Below are 22,798 nucleotides of genomic sequence, written 5' to 3'. Positions count from 1 at the left end.
TGGGCAACGTATCTCAGGAGTCTCAGCCAGCCGGGCTGTCTCTCTACTTCACTCACCAGGTTGCCAGGTTTGGGGGGGGCTGTTTTCAGAAGCAAGGCAGAGAATACCGACACCCCAAAGTTTTTTATTCAGCTGTTCAAGGGACCCCAAAGAGCAGAAGCGTCCTTGGTGACTTCCCACCTCCAGATGCTCTCTGTGGCCAGACAAGTGGCAGGGACCCCTCCTGGCTTCACTCTGCCCCCAGGCTGAGGGGTGCTGGGGGGGCAGCCCAGTCGTCACATCTCTGGGTCCCCTTTTGCTGAATGCAAATGTCTGGAAGGGTCTTGGAGGAAAGTTCCCAAACCAGATCCGGCCCCGTCTCCTTTTCCAGATGGAAGCTGCAGGTCTCTCCCTGGGAGGGGGGGGAGGTCTTCCTGCGATACCCCACCCTGATTCCCCGCTCTGCTGCTGGTAGCTTTTCCTGGAGGGACAAATGCTTCCTCTGGGCGGCGAGGGGAGGGGGAGGACGGAGGCCCCTCTTTGAAGCCCCCCCAAACACCTGATACCTGCCCAGGTCTCGTCCGCTGTCTCCCTCCATGGAGGCTCTTCCCCCCCCCCGATTCCATTGTTCATCTTGGCCAAAACGGTCAGGAGCCTCCAATGGCCGGTCATCCTGGTCCTCAGTCCTTCCCATGAGGCAGGGACGAGCAGGCAGAACCCTCACCGGGCTTGTCTTCGGAGTGGAGGGGATGGCGGGTAGTGCCGGATGGGGGGCACATCATAGTGGCTGGGGATGTGGCTGTTCTTGGGAGAATCGTAGTGGCTGGGGGGCACGGCTGCCGTCGCCTGCAGGACGGCTAAAAGGGGGGAGAGGAGAGGAAAAGAGAGGATGAGGGGAAAGGAAAGACGAAGCCACAAACCGGCCCCTCCTTCCACCGTCCGGCACTTCCTGACTCCACCCTTAAGACCCATAATTCATACCAACCCATAAGACAAAGTTTCCCAAGCCTCCCCTCTCACCCTGAGGAATAGCAGGTTATGCCCACCCCCAAATCCCTTTGTGGCTCAGGGCGGCTTGTCTGGGTGAAGAAACGGATACAGACATGCCACAATCCAGGGGATCCTGGCACGGAAGAGAATTCCTGGGTGCAACAGAGCTTTTTTTTCATCCTGATGACCCCTGAATGGTGCAGGTAGGCAGGGAAGGAGATCTGCAGTTCTGCAAGGCTGCCACATTCTCCCCAAATGGACACCTTTTTACAGTAGCGAATTCCGGTTCTTAGGGCTGAATTGCCGTAAAAAGGTTGGGCTTTCTCTCACGGCCTCCGCGTCATGTCTGGGACCCCTGAGAAAGATTTTCCCCCTCCCCAAACCGCCCCTCCCTCCCAGACTTCACCCTCCCTCTCATCCAGCAAGATTTCTCTTTAAATGGAGGGGTCGTCCCCAAACAACGGCAGGTTTTTTATTTTTATGATGATGATTATTATTATTTTAAGCTGATCATCGTTAGCGTATCTTCTTGTATTGTAATCTTAGGGGGTTGGGGGACTGAGCGGGTTTTAATGTTTTGGAAAGGCAGCAGGACCCAGAAGGGCAATAAATGAAACTCCACCCTCCAGCTTTTCGCTTCTAGGTGTGTGAACGCCCCTCCCGGAGCCAGAAACGGCCCCAAAGTGAGTGGGGGGCACCTGGCCTTCATCCTCACCTGCACCTTCCTCTTCCTTGGTCTCAGAGCTGCAGGAGGGGTCTTCGAAGAGGCTGATCTCTGCGTAGGATTTCTCCCGCTTGGAGGAAGGGGGGGACTTCATCTCCATGTAGCTGCCCTCGGGCGCCTTCCCGGCAGGGCCGGGACAGTCCTTGATGGTGGCATAGGGGTTCTCGCTGCTGAGGGAGCTGTCGCTGCGGCCCCAGGGCGCCTCCTTGGTGTGCACTAGGAAGGAAAGAGGGCACAGGTCGACCCTGGTGTTTGCTGTGCCCTGCAAGCGCAGCCAGGTGTCCTGAAGGCTCAGCCCAACTTCTCTGGGGTTGGGAAACAACGGGGACAACGCTGGAGGACCATCCTGGCTTGTTTCGGTGGACCAATGAGGTCCCCAAGCAACCTCACGTTCTCCAACAAAGCAGGGCCAAGGCACGCAACCAGCTGCCATATTTGACCATCTAGCACAGGGGTTCTCAACCTTGGCAACTTTAAGACTTGTGGACTTCAACTCCCAGAATTCCTCAGCCAGCAAAGCTGGCTGAGGAATTCTGGGAGTTGAAGTTCACAAGTCTTAAAGTTGCCAAGGTTGAGAACCCCTGATCTAGCAGCTCTTCTCTACCAAGTCCTAGAAAGTCCTCCTTCTTGACCCGTTACCTTGGCAGCGGTATTTTCCCAGGCCATCCGTGTAGCTGCAGCTGCGGTCTAAGTAGCCTCCCCCTGCAGAAGAGGCAGTTGTCCAGTTAAGTGGGATTTGAGGGGGGGGGGTTGATGTGCAAAAGGGGGAGGCGGTGGGATGCTTAAGGGGGCAACCCAGTGTGGCCCTTTCCTCTCCCTGCTCAAACCTGACCCCCCTTCAGAGGAGGACCTGCAGGTACTCACCGTGGGCAGGGCTCCCCCGGCGGTGCCTCCAGTCGCTGGGCAGGGTGGCGTTGCAGTCGGCCACCTGCAGTCCTGCCCAGTCCCGCTCCAGATTCTGCAGGTTGGAGAAAAACAGGGCTCTGGATGGCTGGTCATAAAAATGGGGGGGGGGAGCAGGCAAAGCCTCTGAACCAGACAGCCCCATTGCAAGGGGGAAAGGGGCAACTAATTCCGAGAAAATCAGGATATCCGGTTATAAACTGAGGAATGTCAACTGAAGGGGGGGGGGAAACTTTAATGCTTGGAAGTTTTGAATACCTGCCCATCCAAACCCGCCTCTTTGTGCCTCTGGAGCAGTGATGGCGAACCTTTTAGAGACCGAACTGTGCCCAAACTGCAACCCAAAACCCACTTATGCATCGTCGGGTGTCAGGTGGGTGTGGCCCGTTGGGTGGGTGTGGTCCATTGGGTGGGCGTGGCTGCGGTGGTAGCAGCAGACTGGGTGGGTGGGACTAAAAAGTTCAATCAATCAATTCCAACTTTGCAAGATCTTTTTTTTTCCTGCGAGAAGTTGAAATTGATTGATTGATTGAACCTTTTTTTTTTTTTTTTGCATACGGCGGCGGAGGCCTAAAGCGAAAAGGTTTTATAAAATCCAGCTGAAGGCCTAGGACTGGGGCGACGGCGTGCATGCCCACAGAGAGGGCTCTGAGTGCTGTCTCTGGCACCCGTGCCATAGGTTCGCCACCACTGCTCTAGAGAGACCCCATTATCGACCAGGGTGGGGTGTTTTCTGAAGGGGAGAAAAGGGTCCTGGGGGGGGGTTGGGGTGGAGCAGGGGATGCTCACCTTGCCCGGCAGATCGGAGCTGCTTGGGATGGCGAAGCTGGGGGAGCAGGGCGAGAGGGTGTGGTAGCTGGGGTTCGAATAATAATGGGTGTAATTGGGCGACACATCTGGAAAGAAGAACCGTTAGTTCAAGTTAGCATGCTTGGGAACGTCCTGTGAGTTGCATTTGTGTCAGAAAAGTGCAGGCAACCCTGGCACAGAGGCTGGCACACCCTGGTCGCCCCTCCAAGGGGTGCTGCCCCCCTCCTCTTTTAACTTGCCCCCAAACATCCTCCTGCCTCCAGCCCCAGCTCACCAGGGACGACGTATTCCGAACTGTCCGTCCTCCCTGTGGTGTAGGCCACGGAGACGTGCCGCTTCTCCTTCTCCTTCTGACACCGCCGGTAGCAGAAGAAAACCACCAGAACTGCCGCCAGCAAAGCGGCCAGGATGATGATGCCAATCACCGCCCCCAAGGAGTGGTTGGCGGCTGGTGAGGCGGGAACCACGGTGAGGGGGTGATCGGGGTGGCCTGTGAATCGTTTAATTGAGGAACAGAAGAATTCAGACACAGCTTTCCTGAGGAGCTGAGGTCAGCCCCGCCTGCCCAGGGACCCTGTCCTGCCACACCTTGCCCTCTGGGTCAGGGGTCTCCAACCTTGGCAGGTTTAAGACTTGTGCACTTTAACGCCCAGAATCCAGGAATTCTGGAAGCTGAAGTCTACATGTCTTAAACTTGCTAAGTTTGGAGACCCCTGCTCTGGGTGGTCAAAGCTCCCGGAATTTAATTTCTGCTGCAGAGGGGTCCCGGGCACCTCCCCTGGCAGACCCTCTCCTTCTCTTTGAGGATGAAGAGTCCCTGCCAATCACACCTCCAGGAAGAGACGGGAAAGAAAGAAGGAAGGAAGGAAGGAAGGAAGGAAGGAAGGAAGGAAGGAAGAAAGAAAGAAAGAAAGAAAAAGAAAGAAAAAGAAAGAAAGAAAGAAAGAAAGAAAGAAGAAGAAAGAAAGAAAGAAAGAGAAAGAATAATAAGAATAAGAATAAGAATAAGAATAATAAAGTTGGAAGGGACCTTGGAGGTCATCGAGTCCAACCCCCTGCTCAGGCAGGAACCCTACACCATTTCAGACAAATGGCTGTCCAGTCTCTTCTTAAAAACTTCCAGTGTTGGAGCATTCACCGCTTCTGGAGGCAGGTGGTTCCGCTGGTTAATTGTTCTCACTGTCAGGAAGTTTCTCCTTAGTTCCAGGTTGCTTCTCTCCTTGATTAGTTTCCATCTATTTTGCTTCTTGTCCTGCCTTCAGGCGCTTTGGAGAATAGCTTGACTCCCTCTTCTTTGTGGCAGCCCCTGAGATACTGGAACGCTGCTACCCTGTCCCCCCTCATCCTTCTCTTCATTAAACTAGACATCCCCAATTCCAGCAACCGTTCCTTATATGTTTTAGAAGAAAGGAAGGAAGAAAAAAGGAAAGAAAAGAAAGAAAGGAAAGAAAGGAAGGAAGAAAGAAAGAAAGAGAAAGAAGAAAGAAAGAAAGTAAGAAAGAAAGAAAGAAAGAAAAAGAAAGAAAGAAAGAAAAAGAAAGAAAGAAAAAGAAAGAAGGGCACCCTAATTCTTGGTTATTTTCACTTTGTTCACTCCTGGGCCTCGGAGCCCAGGGCCTCAAAGAGGAGTCTGGCAGGTGCAGGTTGTCGCACTTACTGGTCTCACAGTGGGCACCGGTGTAGCCTGTGGGGCACGAGCAGGACCCTGTGCCTGGGTCACAGAAGCCCCCGTGCTGGCATGGGCACCGGGAGGTGCAGTTGTTGCCGAAGAAGCCGGAAGTGCACCCTTCAAAGAGATCGGATGGTTTGCACTCATGGATTGCACCAACCCAGAAGATGGCATTCAGGGGGCGAGGTGGGGGACCCCCCCCAGAGGAGACTCACATGGCACAATCCCAGCCAGGGGGCCCAGCGGGTGTCAGACCCATTCCTGGGCTCCCTCCCCCCACGCTGGAAGAGGGGCATCGTGGGATTTCTTGAGCTTGGCTTTGTGCCTGTCTGACTCACGTCTTGCGCAATCGCTGCCCGTCCAGCCCGGCGGGCAGTCACAAGAGCCGTCCACAGGGTGGCAGATGGAGTGATTGGCACACTTGCAGGGCACAGAGCACTTCTTGCCATAACGGCCTGACTGGCAGGCTGCATTTGGGGCAGGGGGCGGGGAGGAGGGGAAGGGGAGTGAGGTCAGTCCGCGGGCAGGGATGGCGTGGCTCCGAGGAAGGGAGAGACCAGCCTGAATCCCCTTGTCGCCCTTAGCAGTAGACTGGCACTCGAGAGGCTTTTTGGCAGAGAGATGGGCACTGCAGTTGGCAAGCGGGCTGTTTTTTCTCTCCCTCCCTCCCTGCCCCCTCCCCAGCCCTTGAAACAGAGGCCCAGGGTCCCCAGAGGGGGAGGGGGGGTTCTGCTGCCCCAGAGAAGGCCGGTTCACTTACACCGCTGGCAGTTGGGCCCCCGGAAGCCCGGGGTGCATTCGCAGAGGCCATCCTTGGGGGAACAGCTGGCCCCATTCTTGCAGGAGCACAGCTGGCGACACTGCTCCCCCCACAGGCCCTCTGCACATGGCTGGCTGCAACGAGGTCCTGGGGAGAAAGAGAGGGTCCCAGGGCAGTTCGTGCCCCACATCAGTGGGGCTGCAGAGGCTCCGGTTCAGAAGAGACGCGTCAGAAGGATCTGAACTGGCCTGCGCCAGCTCTGCCGGCCCATCCTTCAGCAGCAAGTGGGGCAGAAGCCCCCAAGGTCTGCCCCCAACCCACCCAGCCTCCTCCTCACCTTTCCATCCAGGCAGGCAGCGGCATCGTCCGGAGACGGGCTCACAGCCAGCAGCATTTTCACAGAAACACTTCCGGGCGCAGCCCAGGCCGTAGAACCAATCCTGATCAAGAACGAGGGTGAGAGAAGGAAGAGCCACGGTTGGCCGGCAGCCAGCCCCCCACCCCCGATTGCTACCAGTGGACTGATTGCTATCGGTGGTTTAGGCTCTCCTGCTTAGCAGGGGGTTGGGCTAGAAGACCTCCAAGGTGCCTTCCAACTCCTGACTTCGCCACTCAAGACCTGGTCACGGCCACCACCAAGGACGTCTTCTCCAGGAATGCTGCCCTTGGGGGCAACCCAGAGGCAGATCCTTCGGGGAGAGTCAGTCCAAGACCCAGCCTCTCACCGGGCATGGCTGCCTGCAGTGGCTGCCTTGCCACCCAGCCACGCAGGTGCATCCTCCGTCGATGGGATCACAGGTCGCTCCGTTGGCACAGAGGCAGGTTTGGTTGCAACCGGCACCCCAGGTGCCTGCAGAGCAGGGGGCAGAACAGTCTGCTCCCTGCCAGCCTGGAAGGAGGAGAAGAAACAGAGGGTGGGGTGGAGATTCACAGCAGGCCTTGCGTTTCATCTCCTTCCCGTTTCGTTCTTCCCCAGAATGACGGTCCACCTTCCCAGGTAGATGACACAGGGACACAACCAGGTGATCCAGCTCTACCTTGTTGTAAAGCTCCAGTAACAGCCTGCATTTTGCAAGTCTGAGAGTGCAATTCTCCCTAGGAACTAGGGTCCCTCTTTGCCCGTTAGGCAACTGGGGCTCAGCCATCTTTTATCTGACTCTTCCTCAAGCAGCATCTCTTCGCCTGCCTCCCGAAGTCTTACCCACACGCCACCCCAGCGATGTCGTACCTTCCTTGCAGAAACAGGTCCCGTCCACTGGAGAACAGCCCAAGGCGTTTTGGCAGCTGCACTCCTGAGAGCAGTTCACCCCAAAAGTGTCCTCCGGGCAGGGGCTGGAGCAATGCTTGTCCTGCCCAAGGTAAAAGCAGTCAGGGGGTCCAAGCTGAGCCCCAGAAAATTCCCCCCCTCCAGCCTCCAAGAGGTACTCACTGTATAGCCAGGTGGGCAGCTGCAGTGCCCTGTCTCGCCATCACAAGTGCCCCCATTCAGGCACAGGCAGGGATCCTGGCACCTGAGGCCGTGGGATCCACGAGGACACGTCTCGTTGCAGTAGAGGCCGGCCCATCCTGCCTTGCAGGAGCATTCGCCAGAGATGGGGTGGCAACTGTAGGGATAAACAGAGAAGTGATGCCCCTCCAGTGGGCTTATCCCAAGGAACCTGATTTCCCTACTGGGACCGCTCCGATCTATCCCATCCACCCGGTGTGGGGAAGGCAGGCAGAGTCGGTGCCTCAAGGAAACAAGGACACCTCCAGACTGACCTCTGTGTGTGCTGAGGATTGCAGAGACAAGGAAACTGACAGCTGAGGCCATACAGCCCAGGAAGACATTTGCGCTCCTCACAGCGACTGCCGTAGAATCCGGCTTCACACAAGCAGCCCCCGCTGATGTGAAAGCAGTGGCCCCCGTTGGTGCAGTCACAGGTCTCGTGGCAGTCCTGCCCATATTTGCCGATGGGACACTTTTCGCGGCATCTTGGGGAGAGAAGGAGCAGGAGGGTGAAGAATGGAAAACAGGCACAACATCTGCCAGTTGGTCAACCGCTGGCCTAGAAAGCAGTCCCAGAACATGGATTCACCAAAATCAACACAACCCATAAAACGTGGTGTGTGTGTGGGGGTGGTGGTAAGGAACGTCTGTCACAGGCCCACCACCACCACTGCAAGAGGGATCCTCTTGACCGTGATCACGCCAAGCCCAAGGAACAAAAGAACGACATGTGGAATCACTTCTGAGTCGTTCTTTATAGCTGTTCACTTACAGACAGAATCTTGCCAGACTAAAGTAACTATCCGCTTAGCTATAGAGATACTCTGTGAATCCTAGGGAGGGCCCACCTTCGCCCTCTTCCTGCCTACCAGAGATTCCAAACTCTGCCCTCTCTTTGCCCTTTGGGAAGCAGCCCCTCCCTCCCGCGACTCTGGACTACATTCCACCACAGATCTGCAGGGAATTCTCTCCAGGACGGGCTTGGCCTGGTGTGGCTGCCAACAGCATTGCACAACCTTTACAAGAGCCGTAAGTGCTCCTCACCCCCCCCCAAGCTCTTCCACATCGTTCTCAGACTTGGAGAAGTGGCTGCTTCCATCTTCCCCAGAAGCGTCTCCCTCTGGGTCTTCCCCATTGTTCGCAATTCCTGGACAGCAATGACAGCGTTTCCTTCCTCTTACGGTTTAGGGGGAAACACAAACTCGTTCGCTAACCGCAGCCAACCTAATTGGCAATGGGCTTCCTCCGTGAATGTTGACCGGGTTTACAAAGGGCTGCTTTTAGCCGAGACGGGGCGACTGGCTTTGACAGATGGGCGTGACACTCCCGGGGCAAAAGAGAGCAGCGGGGATACTCACTCCTCTCCCAGGTAGCCCAGGGCACACTGGCACTGGCCCGAATCAGGATCACACTGGCCTCCGTTGTGGCAGCGGCATTCTTCCTGGCAGCTGGAGCCAAAGCGCCCAATGGGGCACCGGGTGGAGCAGATGTCACCCTGGGGGGGGGGGAAAGAGGTCAGAAACTGCCTGGAGGGAGGTTCAACCAACAATGTGTGTCAAATGGCAGGGAGATTTTAAATAGGAAGCTGGAATCGATCCAAAAGAATTGGGTTTTTTTCAGCCCCTCTGCAAGGGTTTGCAGAAGGCTTCTGGTTCAGAGGTTAGAGGTTGGGGGTCCACCTCCCTGTCCCTGCCCACCCAGCCACCTACCGTCCATCCAGGAGGGCAGGCACATTTGCTGGAGAAGGGGGGATGGCAGACGCCCCCATTCTGGCAGGGGCAGTAGGCTGGACACTGGAACCCATGGGTGCTGTTGGAGCAGGGGGTCTCGCAGCTGGAAGAGAGAGGGAGGGGAGGGGCACCCATTTGTATCAAGGTGATTGTGATCCACTTTGGGAGGAAATGAACCTCTCAGAGACCTATTCTGGGTCCAAGCCTGCTGTGCTGTCCATTAGGGTCAATCAGAACAGCCTCGTCTAGACCCCCCCCCAAAAAAAAGTTTTACACACCCCCCCAGCTGGTGCAAAACTTAAGTTTGTCTAGAGGGGAGCCCTGAAGTACATTACACCTTCTAGTCCAACCTAGGTTTATTCCAAGGAGGGCAGTTAGTCGCTCTCCTGCAATTCCTGGTGCTGAAAAACTCAGCAGTGACGTTGGTCCGATGCCCCCATGTCTCTGGTGCTGCCAGCCCCTTGCTCTGCCTTCCCAGAATGCCCCAGCCCAGCATTTCTGCCCTGTCTTCCCCGACACTCACTGTGGCCCTGTGTAGCCGGGAGAGCAGAGACAGGCGCCAGTCACGTGGCTGCAGCCCGCTCCGTTCTGGCAGTGGCAGTCCAGCTGGCATCCTTGGCCGTAGGTCCCTGTGGCACACGTCTCTTGGCACTCCTGCCCACGGTAGCCAGGGGGACAAGCGCAGGCCCCAGTCAGGGGGTCACAGCTGCCTCCGTTCGAGCACGTGCAGAGGCTTTGGCAGTTGGGCCCCCAGGATCGGTCACTGCACTCTGGAAGCAGAAAGAGAGGCTATGCAGTCCTGCAGGTGGTCTGGGGCCTTGATCCAACCTGCTTCTAGGATCATCAGCTCTTGAGAAGGCTGGATGGCTCTGGAGCCCCTCGCCCCAAGTCTAGTGCCCTGAATGAGCAGGTCTAGACAAGGGGGAGGCCTGGCCACTCTCTGCCCAAAGGCTGCTCTAATTCCTGATGCTCTTTGTGGAGCAGCCCCTCTGCCCTCTGACCCCCCCCCACGCCCCAGGTCTTTTTTTTTGAGCTCTGGGCCCTGAGGACTGGCTCAAGGGGGTGGCTCACCACTGGAGCAGTCTGCGCCCCTCCAGCCTTGCTCACACTGGCACTGGTCTGGAGCCACACACCGGCCGTGCACGCACTCCTGGGCACACCGAGCTGCAGCCGAGAGGGAAGAAAGAGGGCATCACCCGCCAGTCCCTCCCCGACTGTGTGACGACCTGCAGAACTGCTTCCCCCAGCTCTGCAGGGGCTAAGCAGAGAATTAAAGGCTCACGCCCCTTCTCAGCTCAACGCCAGGGACAAGAAATCCAGGTCACTTGCTCAACAGAAGTGCAGAAATAGCGTGCTGTTGGCTGCTTCCCGGATCTTTTGATATTTCCCAGTCTACTCTCTGGCCCTGGGATCTCCTGGTGGTCTCCGATCCCATCCCTTTCCAGGCCTGGCCGTGCTTTGCTTCCTGTGTACAGACCGTCTTCCCTTCTGCAGGGGCCCAACAGAGGGGAGTCGCTGGGGGCGGGGGAGAAGGGCTTACGGACACAGATGTCGTTGCTCTCGTAGAAGCCCTCGCAGCAGTGATGGCGTCTCCGGTAGTCTACTTTGACGCCTTGCCGGTAGGCTGTCTTGTACAGGACTCTGAAAGCGCCGAGAGAAAAGGCCGCTGGGCACTGGGAGAGACTGGAGCTCTGTGCCACAGCCCAGCCAAGGGGGGGGGTAAATTCAGGTGGGGGTGGTCCTGCTCACCTGTACTGAGGACAGGTCTTTGCCCGTAGCCACGCCGGGCTCTTGCAGGGCTCCTTGGACTCCTGGACAAAGGGCTGCACGAAGGACTCCTTGGAGACGGTGGTGAAACTGGGGGGGGGGAAACAACAGCACCTTGGATGTGGGGGGCATTTGGCACTGCTCACCCACCGCTCAAATGCAGGGGGCTGACATGTCCGATGAGGGGAGAAATGGGGAAAGGAGGGGATACCCTGAGTCAACCCCCCCTTTGCATTCTAAGGGGGTCTCACCTTTCCCAGTAGCTGCAGACATTGGGGTCGTTGGAGCTGAGCAAGAGGGCCCGATCCAGCTGCAGCCACAGCACCAGCAGGGAGTAACGGTAAGCCATCATCCTAAGAGGAGGGAACACAAAGGGGCTTATGGTGACCGCAAAGACACTTGAAGTGATTGAAGTGAAGATGTCCACCCTCATGGTGTCTTTCCAGCATGATGTCCATAAACACAGGAACGCCTGTGTGAAAACAGGAAGCCCTGCAGAGCAGGGTCTTTCTAGCATCCAGGCTGGACAAACATGAGGACCCCAAAGGGTCCTGTCCTTGGAACTCTCCCCCCCTCTGTGGAACAGGACAGGGTGTCTCCAAGCAGGGTTGGTGTTGGAACGGAGCTATCAAACAAGCATGGATGAGCAGAGAAGGATGGGGATGTGGTTCCCTGAAGATGCTGAAGTAGAAAACCTGAGCTGTGGCAGGCAGTGTCAATAGAAAATCAGATTTTCCTTCTTTTTTCCCCCCTGTTCCTTCAGTTCCAAGGTCCCAGTTCAGAGACACCGAGAAGATTTCAGTTCCAAACAAAAGCTGGAAGACCATAGTGGCTCTGGAAGGCAGCCACTGTGATTTTAAGTTTGAAGCCCTCCCCCCCACCACCCTTTTCACAGACTTAATCTGCCACAAAGTTTCTGCAACTCTGGAATCTTTTTCCTAAGCCCAGGCTTGACCGTTGACCCCAGTCGCTTTCTCACGGCTTGCGGCAGCCGGCAGTTTTCCACATAGGAAAACTCTGCTCAACTTGAATGGCGCCAGACAAGCTCCTGTTACCAAGCCTTGCTTCCCACTGCTGGCAGTGAAAGAGTTAAGCCTCCTCCACTCTCTGGACGTGCTCCCCCATCCATCCCCACCCCCCCACCCTACCCCTCTGGCAACAGAGCAGAGCAGCATCCATCCAATTCCCTTCGTCCCCTTTGCTGAGGCAGCAAAGTTTTGCAACCCCTTCCTGGCTGTTCCCAGGTCCCTCCTCCTGCCGTGGGCTGGGTCTCCCGGGGGCTCCAATATTTGCACCCAAATGTCAGAAGACGCATCCCTGCCCATGAGCTGGGAGGTTTCATGAAAATGCAGCCGGACACAGGTGAAAGTTGAGGGATCCCCTGGCACAGGACGCCCAACAAAAGTCAAATCCCGCCATCCGTGGAGACCACCACCAGACCCCAACAAGTCTCCGCCAAGGAAAGCCAAAAAGGGCTAGTTTGCTTGGCCTTCCTGCACGCACGTCCAGTCCAGAGACCACCCGTGTCTCCGGGAACATGAAGAGGAGGAGAAGCAGAAGCCTCTCCCCCTCCCCATTCCTCGCAAAGCTGGAAACAAGAGTCCCTGGGGAGGGGCGGGCTGCTTGGATAGAAACCGAAGACAGGCGGGGCCGTTTGGAGGCTTTCTCGGAGTCTTGGGGAGCCTGGGGGGATGGGGTGCCATGCACGCAGCCCACGCATGTCTTTGCAAGCGGGACTAGACTGGAGGGCCCTTCTCAAAAGGCATTCTGGGGCTGCCCCCTCCCCAGATCCAGCCCATCTGAGGACCAGGAAGGAATTCAGTTCTATCTCTTCTAGCAAGGGTGTCACTTTCACAGCTGGAGCCACGCAAAGCTCGGCAAAGGCCCACAGCTCCACGTTGCCAGGAACCAGCCTCACCAGTCCCCCCTTTGCCGCCCTACCAGTCCCCCATTACAGATGCTCTGCCTGGATGGGGCTCATCTGGATGGCCTCAGCTCCAAAGGCCGCCCTCCTCCAATGGAACTCAATGAAGCACACACACACACACACACACACTCTGCTGATCTGCCTGGCTGCAAACAGGAAGCCTCCCTGATGCTCTGCAGATGGAGAGTGTGGGAAATGGAGCTGATCTCTCCTTGGCAAGACGGTCCCGTCCCTGCAGCGCCCCTCCATGTGTGGGGCAGGCAGAAAGGAGGAGAAGCCAGCCCGCCTCCCCTCGCGAAGGAGGCCGGCCCCTGGGGGTGGTGGTGCAGGGCTGACTGCAACAGGCGAAGCAGGATTGGGACGTGGCTTGCACCGGATGGGGGACCGCCAGGTGATCTTTGGGCTGCAGGGTAGAGTAGGAGGCTGAAAAACAGTCTGCAAGAAGATACAGAGGAAAATAAAGGCTTGCTACAACAGGCTGAATATAGTAATACTGAGGGTATATAGCTTCTTCGCCTGTCACCTGGGTGTGATTGCACAGAGGTTCGTGTGAATGTCCCAGACCACCTTCTGCTCTCACCACTGCTCTTTATCACCATTTCTGCAGGCAGGATAAACTGCGGAAATGCGGTATGGGACAACCCCCCCCCCCAGTTTCACTTTCTTCAAGCAAGGAAGAAGTGGGGGGGGGGGCTGAACCGTTAATGGCTGGGATTTCAAAAGAGAGAGAAGGGGAACAGGGGGCTCCCCCCCCATACAAGATACACAGGATGGGGAGCATCAACCCGCAGCTGGGAAGCTTGGCTGTGAGGCCTGCGCTGAGCTCTTGCATGGCCGGTGGGGGGGCTGCGGGGGTGGGGGGGAGTGGCAGGAGCAAAGCTGGTTCGAATTAAAGCTGCAGCCCGGAGCATCCCTGCGTGGGAAGTGGGGAAGCCAGGACGGATTTGATTGCAGGAGAGATTTCTCTCGGAAGACGAGGGGATGTCTTGGGGGCTGCAAGGTCCAGTCTGGGCTCCCCTCCTCCCTGTCCCATCATGGGTGGGGGCTGTTTGTCCAGAGGGGGGTGGGTGGGCTTGCAGTCCCTGATCTCTCCAGAGTCTCGAGGCCTTCGGAAACAAGACACAAGTGGACCCACAAAGAGCAGGAATGGCACGGGGAAGGGAGGGCACTCTGCAGCCGACTCACAATCAGCGCCTCTGCAGATTCAGCCCCGGCAGAGACGGGATTCGGTCACCTGGGAGCTGTTTGCCGAAAGGAGGCAGGCGGGGGTCTTCTCTGTCCCTCAGAACTCCGGTCCTGGGTTCAAGACCCAGAGAAGAGCACGGAGGACGGTGTTTCCCGAAGCTTTCCCGGCCTGGGCCTGTCCCCATGACTTCATCGCAGGAAAACGCCGCGTCCAGCCGGAGCAGGAGAGGAAACAGGCAAGAAATGGGCAGGAAAAGGGTGTTTGCCAAGCACACGAAGAGCAGGCGTGGCGGGAGAGGCAGGCGGGCACGACCTCTGAGGTGCCTCAGTGCACAGCCTGGCATGGGCACCCCAGAGGGTCACCAGACGAGTCCCCATCCCCAAAACAACGGCTCTGCCACCCATTCAAAAATGGCCCCTTCTCCCCAAACGCCACGGCGGTTCTGCCAGCCCCTGTTCTGAAGACAGGAGAGGTGAGCTGCTGCCTCCTTGCCCATCCCTCCCGGCTTTCCCTCTTTCCTGCCCCACAGATAGGAAGCTCCTGTTTACACCCCCAAAGCCTCATCGGACTCCCGTCCTGCTTCCTGTTTATCCGAAAGAAGCAAGGAGGGACGTCAGCCAAAGGTGGCCGGGCGAGGCTGGAAAGGCACGCTGGACCTCGGCTCGCCAAGGGTCACTCTGGGCTCCGCTGCCCACAGCATGCCTGCAGTGGGGAGGGGGGGAGGCCCAACCCAGAAATGGGTGGGTAAGGGGGAGCAGATTGAGAAGAGGGGCAGACCTTTATCCTGGCACCCCCTTTCAGTCAGATAATGTTGCTCCTTCCCAGTCTAACCAAGAACTCCTAACCCAGTTTAACTCTCCTTAACTTCTCGGCCGAAATAACCCCAAACAACACCCCCTTCTTCCCTCCTGCTCTTTGCAGCCCCCACCCCGAAGGGATCCACAGGGAGAACAGGTCCCTCTCCCCAGGCTGATTTCGGTTTGATCGCCAGAGGGGCTCCGCGGGGCTTTTCCACTGGCCTGTGGTTTCCTAAGAGTCCTGCTGCCCAGAGATAGCCGTCTCTGGTGACGTTGGCGGGCATTTTTAGGTGGCACGTCAAACTAACGTCAAACTAAGTTCACTACAAATGTGAAGCTTCATCTAGGAAACAGCTGTATTTGCAGCGGATGAGTAACGGACGCTGGAGGGAATTGAACCCAGGACTTCCTCCGCCCCACCCAGCGCAGTTGGGGACTAAAGCTATTTGCTAGGGCTGGGGGCAGAAGGCAAAGTCTTAGAGGATTCGGGGGGGGCGCAGACCCAGAGGTGCCAGCGCGTTGTTGAAGCCCCCATCAGCCTCTCTGTCCCTCCCTTTTCACACACACACACAGGGAGGCCCTTTCACACGTACAACATTGTCACCCACTCTGGCTTCAGCTCTTTGACAGACTCATGCTGCTCCAGGAGACCCCAAGTGGGCAGGGGTCCAAGGGAGGCTTCGGGCGGGCCACATCCCGACCGAAAGAGCGCCAACATCTTTGGGGGAAAGGCACACCATCCCAGAAAAAAAGGGACATTATTCTACCCCACATGCCAGCAGTTCCAGCTCTGTCTGCCTTGGGGAGGACAGTCTCCTGGGGTTGGCCAAAGCAAGAGCAGTCCGGCCAGACGCCCCTTTCCAAGCTCTGCTCCGATTGGCAGCTCTGTGCCTGGGCATCCTTGCAAGCAAGCCAAGTATTAGGGTCTCCATGTTCACCCCCCAACTCTTACCTCCGGGAGCTTCTGGTGTGGGTCCACCAAGGGACTCTGGGGGTGCCGGCAGTGGGCTGCTCGTTCTCACGGCTCCTCAGCCAGGAGCCTCTCCTGTCCAACAAGTGGCCAGACTTGGTCCCAGCCGGGGAGGATGGCCGAGAGGGGCATTCCGGGCCCTTCAGGGTCTGCCTCCCTCCTTCAGGATCTTCCCAGGCTGAGTCGGGTGGCCGAGCGCAAGAGAAGTGTGAACATGCAATGGGAGAGGAGCAGGGGGGGGGACACGGAGGCAGGAAGGGGCTGGGTTCATCTGGCGCCCTCAGGAAGCTTTGACGAGGAAGCTGAATGGAGAGAAACAGCAACAACACCAAAAAAATAGTAATTTTTTTTTTTTTTGGCAAGAAAGCCGATCACTTGGAACATGCAAGCTATATCCTGAGAACTTTGTCTGAAAGAGGAGATTCCCACCCACCTCTGCCCAGCAGTCGGAGCACAAGATCTGGGGTGGCCCAGGGAACTCGGGTGTGTGTGTGTGTGTGTGTGTACGGCACCCCTCCCCCATCCTGCAGTGGTGGACGGTGGAGACGCTGGACATCAGGGACGCCCATCCAGTCTCGAAGGTAGGACTGGGCAGAAACTGGCTTTGACCCAACAAGACTGCCTTGATTAGGGTTGCCAGGTGTCCACTATTTGAGCGGACAGTCCGCTTTTTTCACATTATCTTCACTATTTTTTTTCACAAAATAGTGGACATTTTTTTTATTCAAAAGCTTTATGATGAAATGGTACGTAATCTAAAGCTGTACAGTCTACTTTTTTTACTACTTAACACCCCCCCCCCCCGCTTGTCCACTATTTTTTGGAAGCAGACCTGGCAACCCTAGCCTTGATCCACGGAGTTAAATGTTTAAACGCCCAGCAAAACTTCCTTCCAGCTGCAGCTGAGATCACCAGGAATTCGGGGAGGGGGCTTTTCCTGCGGCCTGCCAAAGGAAAGCTATGCGCAAACAGGGGTGCCCTTTAAGGGTTGTTTGAACTCAGCACCCGGAACAGCTCCCAACACTGTCCTCACTGTGCCAGTTCACCCTTTGCTAAACGTGTCCCCAATTCTCCCCTCTTGGTGGGGTCCCCTGAGAGGAGGGGTGGTCTCCCAGAGGCCGCGGCTGTGAAGGGAGGGGCCGGGGTGGGTGGAGGGGGAGGGAAGGGAGAGGTGGGGAGGCTTCAGGACCAGTTGTACTAGTAAAGGAGAATATTTGTGGGTTGGGTTGGAAATAAGGGGGGTCCTCGGTGCTCTCTGAGCTTGGTGGTTTCCTCGCAGACGTTTCGTGACCCAACGAGGTAACACCATCAGGGCTAGTTTGAAAGCAAACAGCACTCCTTACTAGCCCTGATGATGTAACCTAGTTTGGGTCATGAAACGTCTGCAAGGAAAACAACCCATCTCTGGTGGAGCATCAGTTGTCTCGGCCTCCACTAGGGGGCAGCAGAGACCCTCGGCCACCCAGGCCACGCCCACCTCTGCTGCCAGCTGGGCCCGAGCCCTGGAGGGGATGCCCACAGCATCTCGGTCTCGGGGGGGGGGTCCAGTTCCTCTCTTAGCTTGCCAGGGTCATTCTGGCTGGCCTCACCTACGACCCCAAACTCTACTGGGCCCATGTCCACCCCGCGGCCATCCTTTGGGGCCAGATCCATTCCCGCAAGACCTTTGGCAGGGGGTCCGAAGGGACGCTTCTGCAGGGTGGGGTGGGACGCCCCTCCGTGCAAATATTCCCATGCAAAGATGGCAGAGGGAAAGTTCCACCCAGGTCAGCTGGTGTATGTGTGTGTGTGTGTGTGTGTGTGGGGAGGAGAAATGCAGCCAGAAGAGCTGTTGGTGTCCTGGACAGTCCGTCACATGTATTTATTTATTTATTTATTTATTTATTATTTAAATTTATATACTGCCCTATCTCCCTTACGGGACTCAGGGCGGTGAACAGGCCATAATAAAAATCACCATAAATATTGAATAAAAAGCCTGCTCTAAAAATACCCCATATAAAAACCCCTAGCAAAACCCAATCAAAACTACGCCAGGCCAGGCCGGCCGCATGGAACAGATGGGTTTTCAAGGCTCGGCGGAAGAGGCGCAGGTCCGTAGTTGTACGTAGGTCGGGACATGTGTGGGACTCTTGCTAGCTAGAGCCAAAGGTGGTCTGGGGTGTGTGTGTGTGTGTCCATTTCTGGAGACCCCGCCCCACTGAAGAGATGGAGGAAATGCATCAGAGGGTCTCCTTCTGCCTGGACCTTCAGCTCCCAGACCAGCCATTCCTGCTGCTTCCCCAGCGGCTGAGGACAGATGTCAGCCCCCCCCTGCATAACTGCTGCCCCCGTCAGCCTACGAACTCCATGGCTGGTAACGATTTCCACATTCCAGAGGTGCTGCCTCTCTGCAAGGCCATCTCCCATGGCCAGGGCGGCCATTAGTTACAATTAGCCCCCGGCAGAAGGGGAGGGGGCTTGATGGATGGTCTTCTGGACGTTTCATGGCGGAGGGAGAAGAGGAAGAAGGCCATCAGAGGGACATCACGCCCCCGGGAGCATTTCAGGACCTCAGCCAGCTGCTCCACACCTCACCCCCTCCCCAGCTCTTCCTGGCTCCCCCCCCACCCCAGCAAAGAAGGCTTTCCTTCTTAGTGATGACTGGGTGGGGGGACATTAAGGAAGTGGAGAATCAGCCCCCAGGGGCAGAAAGGGGCAGCAGGACCCCTTGCAGTTCTGGCTGCAAAATGCCTAGAGACCACCCCTGCCAGGTGTGAGATTACCTGATAGCTGTTACCTGGGGCAACCTCTTCCCCCCCCCCAAAATCAGGTCTCTCCTCTGCTGGCTGGTCTTCTGGTGCTGCTGGCGCATGAGATGGGGACAGTGGGGGGGGCTAGGAAGTGGGGCAGAGAGCCTCCCCAAAGGGCCTGCTGGCTGTTCCCTCCTGCACCCCCTGCTCTCTTCTGCTGAAGGCAAGCGAAGCCCCTTCCTCAGCACTTCCAAGCTGCCCCCCCTGGGAACTCCTCTGAAATGGAAAACTGTCTGGAGCCTTCCCAGTTCCTCTCCTGCTATCCCTGCAGGATTTCCATCAGTGGACAAGGGGGGGGTCTCCCTCCTTTGCTCTCCCTGCCCCCTCCTGGGGAGACCCCCGTGTTTCCCTCTGTCCTGCCTGGTGCACCAAGCACGTGAGAAGGCTGGCAGGGCTCAGGAGAGGTTGAAAAGAGCCCCTCGGACGGTCATCCCACCAAACAATCGGCAGGGGTGCAAAGCCCCCCCCCCGTGCTGGTCCTTGGCATTTGTGGCTTGTGGGTCATGCCCCACGGCTCTCCCTCCCCTCCACTGCTTGCCCCACACCCCCTTTCCAAGGGAGCCAGGTGCAGCTGCTAAAGGGATGTGGGGAGAGTTAAAATGTCTCTGGAACAGCAGAGTTCCGGTCAATATTCAGAAGACCCCCCCCCTCCACTGCTTCAGATTCCTCTCTTCCTGTTGATGGAGACCCCCTCCTGGCATATCTTAGGGGGTCTGGCTGTCTCTGCAGTCCCCATTTCCTTTGGCCAAGGACAATTGTCTCTCCCCAGCTCACCCCGTTTCCTGGTTACCCAGAGCAAAATGAGGGCATCAAGACTGGCAAGGATGCCCCTTCTTCCTTTCTTTCCTGCAGCCCCTCCGTCCATCCCCTCCTGCCCCCCTCCATATCAGGGCTCAAGGGAAGCCCCCTCTTTAATTCCCCCCCTCCCTCCCTCCCTCTCCCCTTCTCTTCCCTCCAGTCCCCGCTGTGGCTTTGTGTCATTTATCAATACCACAAACCCAGCCAGGAGAGGCACTCTGAAACGTAACGCCATCCCTGCTCATCTCCGTGGGGGCCTTTTCCCCACCCCAGCCCAGGGGTGGCGAAGGAGGGGAGGCAGATCCATGCCGGCTGGCGTGGCTGCCAGGACAGTGACGGCAGAGAGCCTTCCCAGGGGCTGAATCGAGTTTCACCCACGTCTGCCTGGGCAGAGAGAAGAGCAGGGGCGGACAGAGAGCAGCTCTGGGGGCTTATCTGGAGCTTAGCCAGAAGCCCTGCTGGTACCCACTTTCGGGGGCTTTGGGGAAATGCCCACAGCTGCTTACGGGGCCCCCCAATGTGCAGCTGGTCTCCTGGAATGCCAGGGGCTGGGGATCCTTACTCCCTTCTGACCCACAACTGAGTAACAATAGACCTAGAGCCTTCGTGGCCCCCAAACACCTTGCTTCTGCCCTGGGTGCCAATTGCCGGCTTGCCAAGTTTGGCCCAAGGACGTAAAAAACCACTTCCACAATCTGAGGGAGCCGTTGCTTGCCATGCTGTGGAGTTTCCCCTTGGGGTTGGCAGAAATCTCCTTGTGGGTCCAGGTTTTGGGCACCCCTCCTGCAGGGGGTCCCCGCTCTGCCCCTGAGTGGGACGGGAGGTCTGCTGGCACCCTGAACCAAACACCGCTGCCCCCTCCCCGCCCCGTCTCGCCTTTGGCGACAAGCAAAGCGCCCTGTCCATCACTCTGGTGAAATCAATTCGGCCCCATTAGAGCCCCATCCAGGCCGCGCTGAGCCCAGCTGGGCATGAGTCGCAGCCCCCATTACCCCACAGATGTGATTACTGAGGATTCAATAAGGCCTTTGATTAGATGAAGGTGTGCATTTTGTTCCTGGGGGGGGAGGAGCAATCACTCTTCCTGTCGCCCCCAATCAGCTGAGAAAGGCAGAGACGTGGCGGGCAGCTGAATCCGAATAATCTACCCAGATCTGGTGGGCAGAAGGACCAGGGGTGCCCTCAGCATCTTTGCACAGGGGGGGTTGCTAAGGGGTAGGGAGGCAAGGGGGGAGCTGCGGAAGAGCCTTTGACGAAGACCCAGCAGACTCCAAGGAAAGCCACTTTTTGGGGGGGGGGCTGGGATGAATAATCAGAGAAATCTCAGGGGCTGCCCCAAAGAAGAGGGAGTCAAGCTATTCTCCAAAGCCCCTGAAGGCAGGACAAGAAGCAACGGATGGAAACTGATCAAGGAGAGAAGCAACCTAGAACTAAGGAGAAACTTCCTGATGGTTAGAACAATTAACCAGTGGAACAACCTGCCTCCAGAAGCGGTGAATGCTCCAACACTGGAGGTCTTTAAGAAGAGACTGGACGGCCATTTGTCCGAAATGGTCTAGGGTTTCCTGCCTGAGCAGGGAGTTGGACTAGATGACCTCCAAGGTCCCTTCCAACTTTATCATTATTATTATTATTATTATTAAGAAAGAAGTGAAGATGACCTGGATCCTTCCTGCCTTGAGACAAGACAGATCCCCGGAAGAGATCACTCAGAAAGAGCCTCCAGGTCTGGCCTCTCATTCCAGAAATGGAAAAATAGATTTTGGTTACAGGAAGATTCGGATCACAGAACACTAGGAAAGACATCTTAAAAGTCAAAGTAGTTGGAGAGGGGGTGCAACCCTGGAGGCCAGGGTCTTTCCAGGGTCCCCTAATTGGGGGGTCCTGCACTGAGCAGAGGGTTCAAAGGCTTCTATGACCCCGTAATTCTATTGTTTTAGACACGAGCAGAATTTGTGCGTTCCATTTGGAAGGGAAGAAACGGTTTCCATGCCCAAAGGGCCTGGCTTTGTCTGGGCCCCCCAAATTTGGAGCAAGCAAAGGAGGGCCCACCTGCATCCCACAAACCAGGGCAGATGAGGGTTTGGGGGGGGTTCCCTCCCCAGGCCTCTACAGGGGTGTCTGAACGGGGAAAAAAAGGCAGACGCATCTCCTTCCAAAGAGGTGAGTGAATTGACAGATTTTATTTCAGCATTCAGCCCAGATTCTTTCCAGCACGTTCATACAGGCATCAAACACCGAGAGCTCAGCCTGGGTGTGACGTGACCCCCAAACCTCCTTGAGGTGGCCCTGGTGGCCCTTTTGGGTTGTGGAAGACGGATCCCCACCCATTGGGAAGACAGGTGGGGTCTGCCCAGTCTACGACCTGGCCAATATATTAAGTGCTTAGAAATGGGGAGGTGGGGTGGAGAAGGCTGGAGGAACCCCTCCAGCAGAGCTAATCCCTCTATCGGGGGTCCCTAATCCAATTAAATGTCATTCCTTAATCCCTTCTGCCTTGAAAATTGTGTTTCATCACCAGCTCCCCTTGAGAGCTGGGCACACGGAAGGGCCCGTGTTTTGGGGGGGGGATGGTCTGAGGAAGTGACTGATTGTCCTGCACGCTAATTTATCCAAAGACACTTTTCCGAAGAGCCTTTACCCTGAGCTGGGTCCAAACACCATCCATCTTGTTGTTTGAGAAAGTGAGAAAAGCTTCACAACGAAGTGAGAAAAGCCGCACAGCCACAAAGCAAAGGGGAGCAAACGCAGGCTGGGTGGGCTGTAAGGCTCTGGCCTAAGCAGGAAGGCCCCTCACCCAGCAATCTGCCACTAATTGTGGCTTTAGCCCCCCTGAGGTGGAAAAAAACAGCAGGTTATTTTGGAGGCAATATTCAAATCAGAAAAAGCACCAGCTTAGCTTCGGTTTAAACCATGCCTCATATGGAGAGGACGGGGCTTCTGCTGGTCTTAATTGGCCTGGATGTCCGTCGCGCTTTGCCAGCCCGTTCTCAATCTCAGGTTTGTCTGAATCCTCCAGACCACACACCCCCCTCCACTGCCAGGAAAAGTTATTTATTATAATAAAGATCTACAGCTTAGGACACTAAATAAGAACGTGTAAGCAGCGCGCTGTTTCTCCTCGTGCCCAGTCTGACACCACCACGTTTGTCTGCCTCCCACAACAGGCGTCTGGAGAGAGTCACTTGGATCGTCTTCTGAGCACCGACGACGGGAAAAACAGGTTTACGTCACCCTGGACAAGGCCGAGTGGCTCTCCCGCCTCGCCTGGCCTTGCCTTGCCTTGCCTCGCCTGGCCTGGCCTCCCTCCCGAGTCCTCCTGGCAGCTGCCCAGGACCAAATAGGAACAGCTCTGGTGAACTGAGATCTGCAAGGTCGGTCTTCCACCAGCGGGTCAGGGTCTCTTCCCCTAAACAAGCCTTTATATACACAAGGTGGGGAAATGCCCAAAGCAGGGCGAGAAAGTGTTTTGCCTTTCCGAGAGGGAATCAGTGTTTTCCCTGGCAG

At 56.6% G+C, this 22,798-nt stretch overlaps 1 protein-coding gene across 1 annotated transcript; it reads right to left on the bottom strand.

Annotated features, from left to right (window-relative positions):
* Positions 1–699: 699 nt before the first annotated feature.
* Positions 700–15,833, bottom strand: PEAR1 (platelet endothelial aggregation receptor 1). Its single transcript, XM_029286552.1, has 22 exons — positions 15,754–15,833; positions 11,073–11,174; positions 10,804–10,911; positions 10,595–10,695; positions 10,126–10,218; positions 9,578–9,824; positions 9,034–9,157; positions 8,683–8,819; positions 7,597–7,809; positions 7,265–7,439; positions 7,064–7,184; positions 6,561–6,724; positions 6,173–6,275; positions 5,836–5,982; positions 5,414–5,542; positions 5,064–5,192; positions 3,681–3,896; positions 3,373–3,492; positions 2,558–2,674; positions 2,333–2,395; positions 1,673–1,909; positions 700–836 (listed from the first exon to the last, which is right to left on the bottom strand). Exons 1-22 carry the CDS (start codon positions 15,831–15,833, stop codon positions 700–702), a joined length of 3,063 nt encoding a protein of 1,020 aa, XP_029142385.1.
* Between the last annotated feature and the right edge of the window lie 6,965 nt (positions 15,834–22,798).

Source organism: Protobothrops mucrosquamatus, unplaced genomic scaffold (genome assembly GCF_001527695.2).
Source record: "Protobothrops mucrosquamatus isolate PMUCROS unplaced genomic scaffold, P.Mucros_1.0 scaffold4042, whole genome shotgun sequence".
Lineage (NCBI taxonomy): Eukaryota > Metazoa > Chordata > Lepidosauria > Squamata > Viperidae > Protobothrops > Protobothrops mucrosquamatus.
This window is presented reverse-complemented; position numbering and strand designations above follow the sequence as displayed.

What these genes read in the sequence shown, in the direction of transcription:
- PEAR1 (XM_029286552.1), bottom strand. Translation starts at nt 15,833, where the DNA reads ATGCCCCTCTCGGCCATCCTCCCCGGCTGGGACCAAGTCTGGCCACTT. An exon ending in GGGCGCAGACTGCTCCAGTG is followed by an intron (nt 9,825 to 10,125) that starts GTGAGCCACCCC and finishes TTCTGCTTCCAG; the next exon opens with AGTGCAGTGACCGATCCTGG. An exon ending in ACTGCAGGCAGCCATGCCCG is followed by an intron (nt 6,276 to 6,560) that starts GTGAGAGGCTGG and finishes GTTCTTGATCAG; the next exon opens with GATTGGTTCTACGGCCTGGG.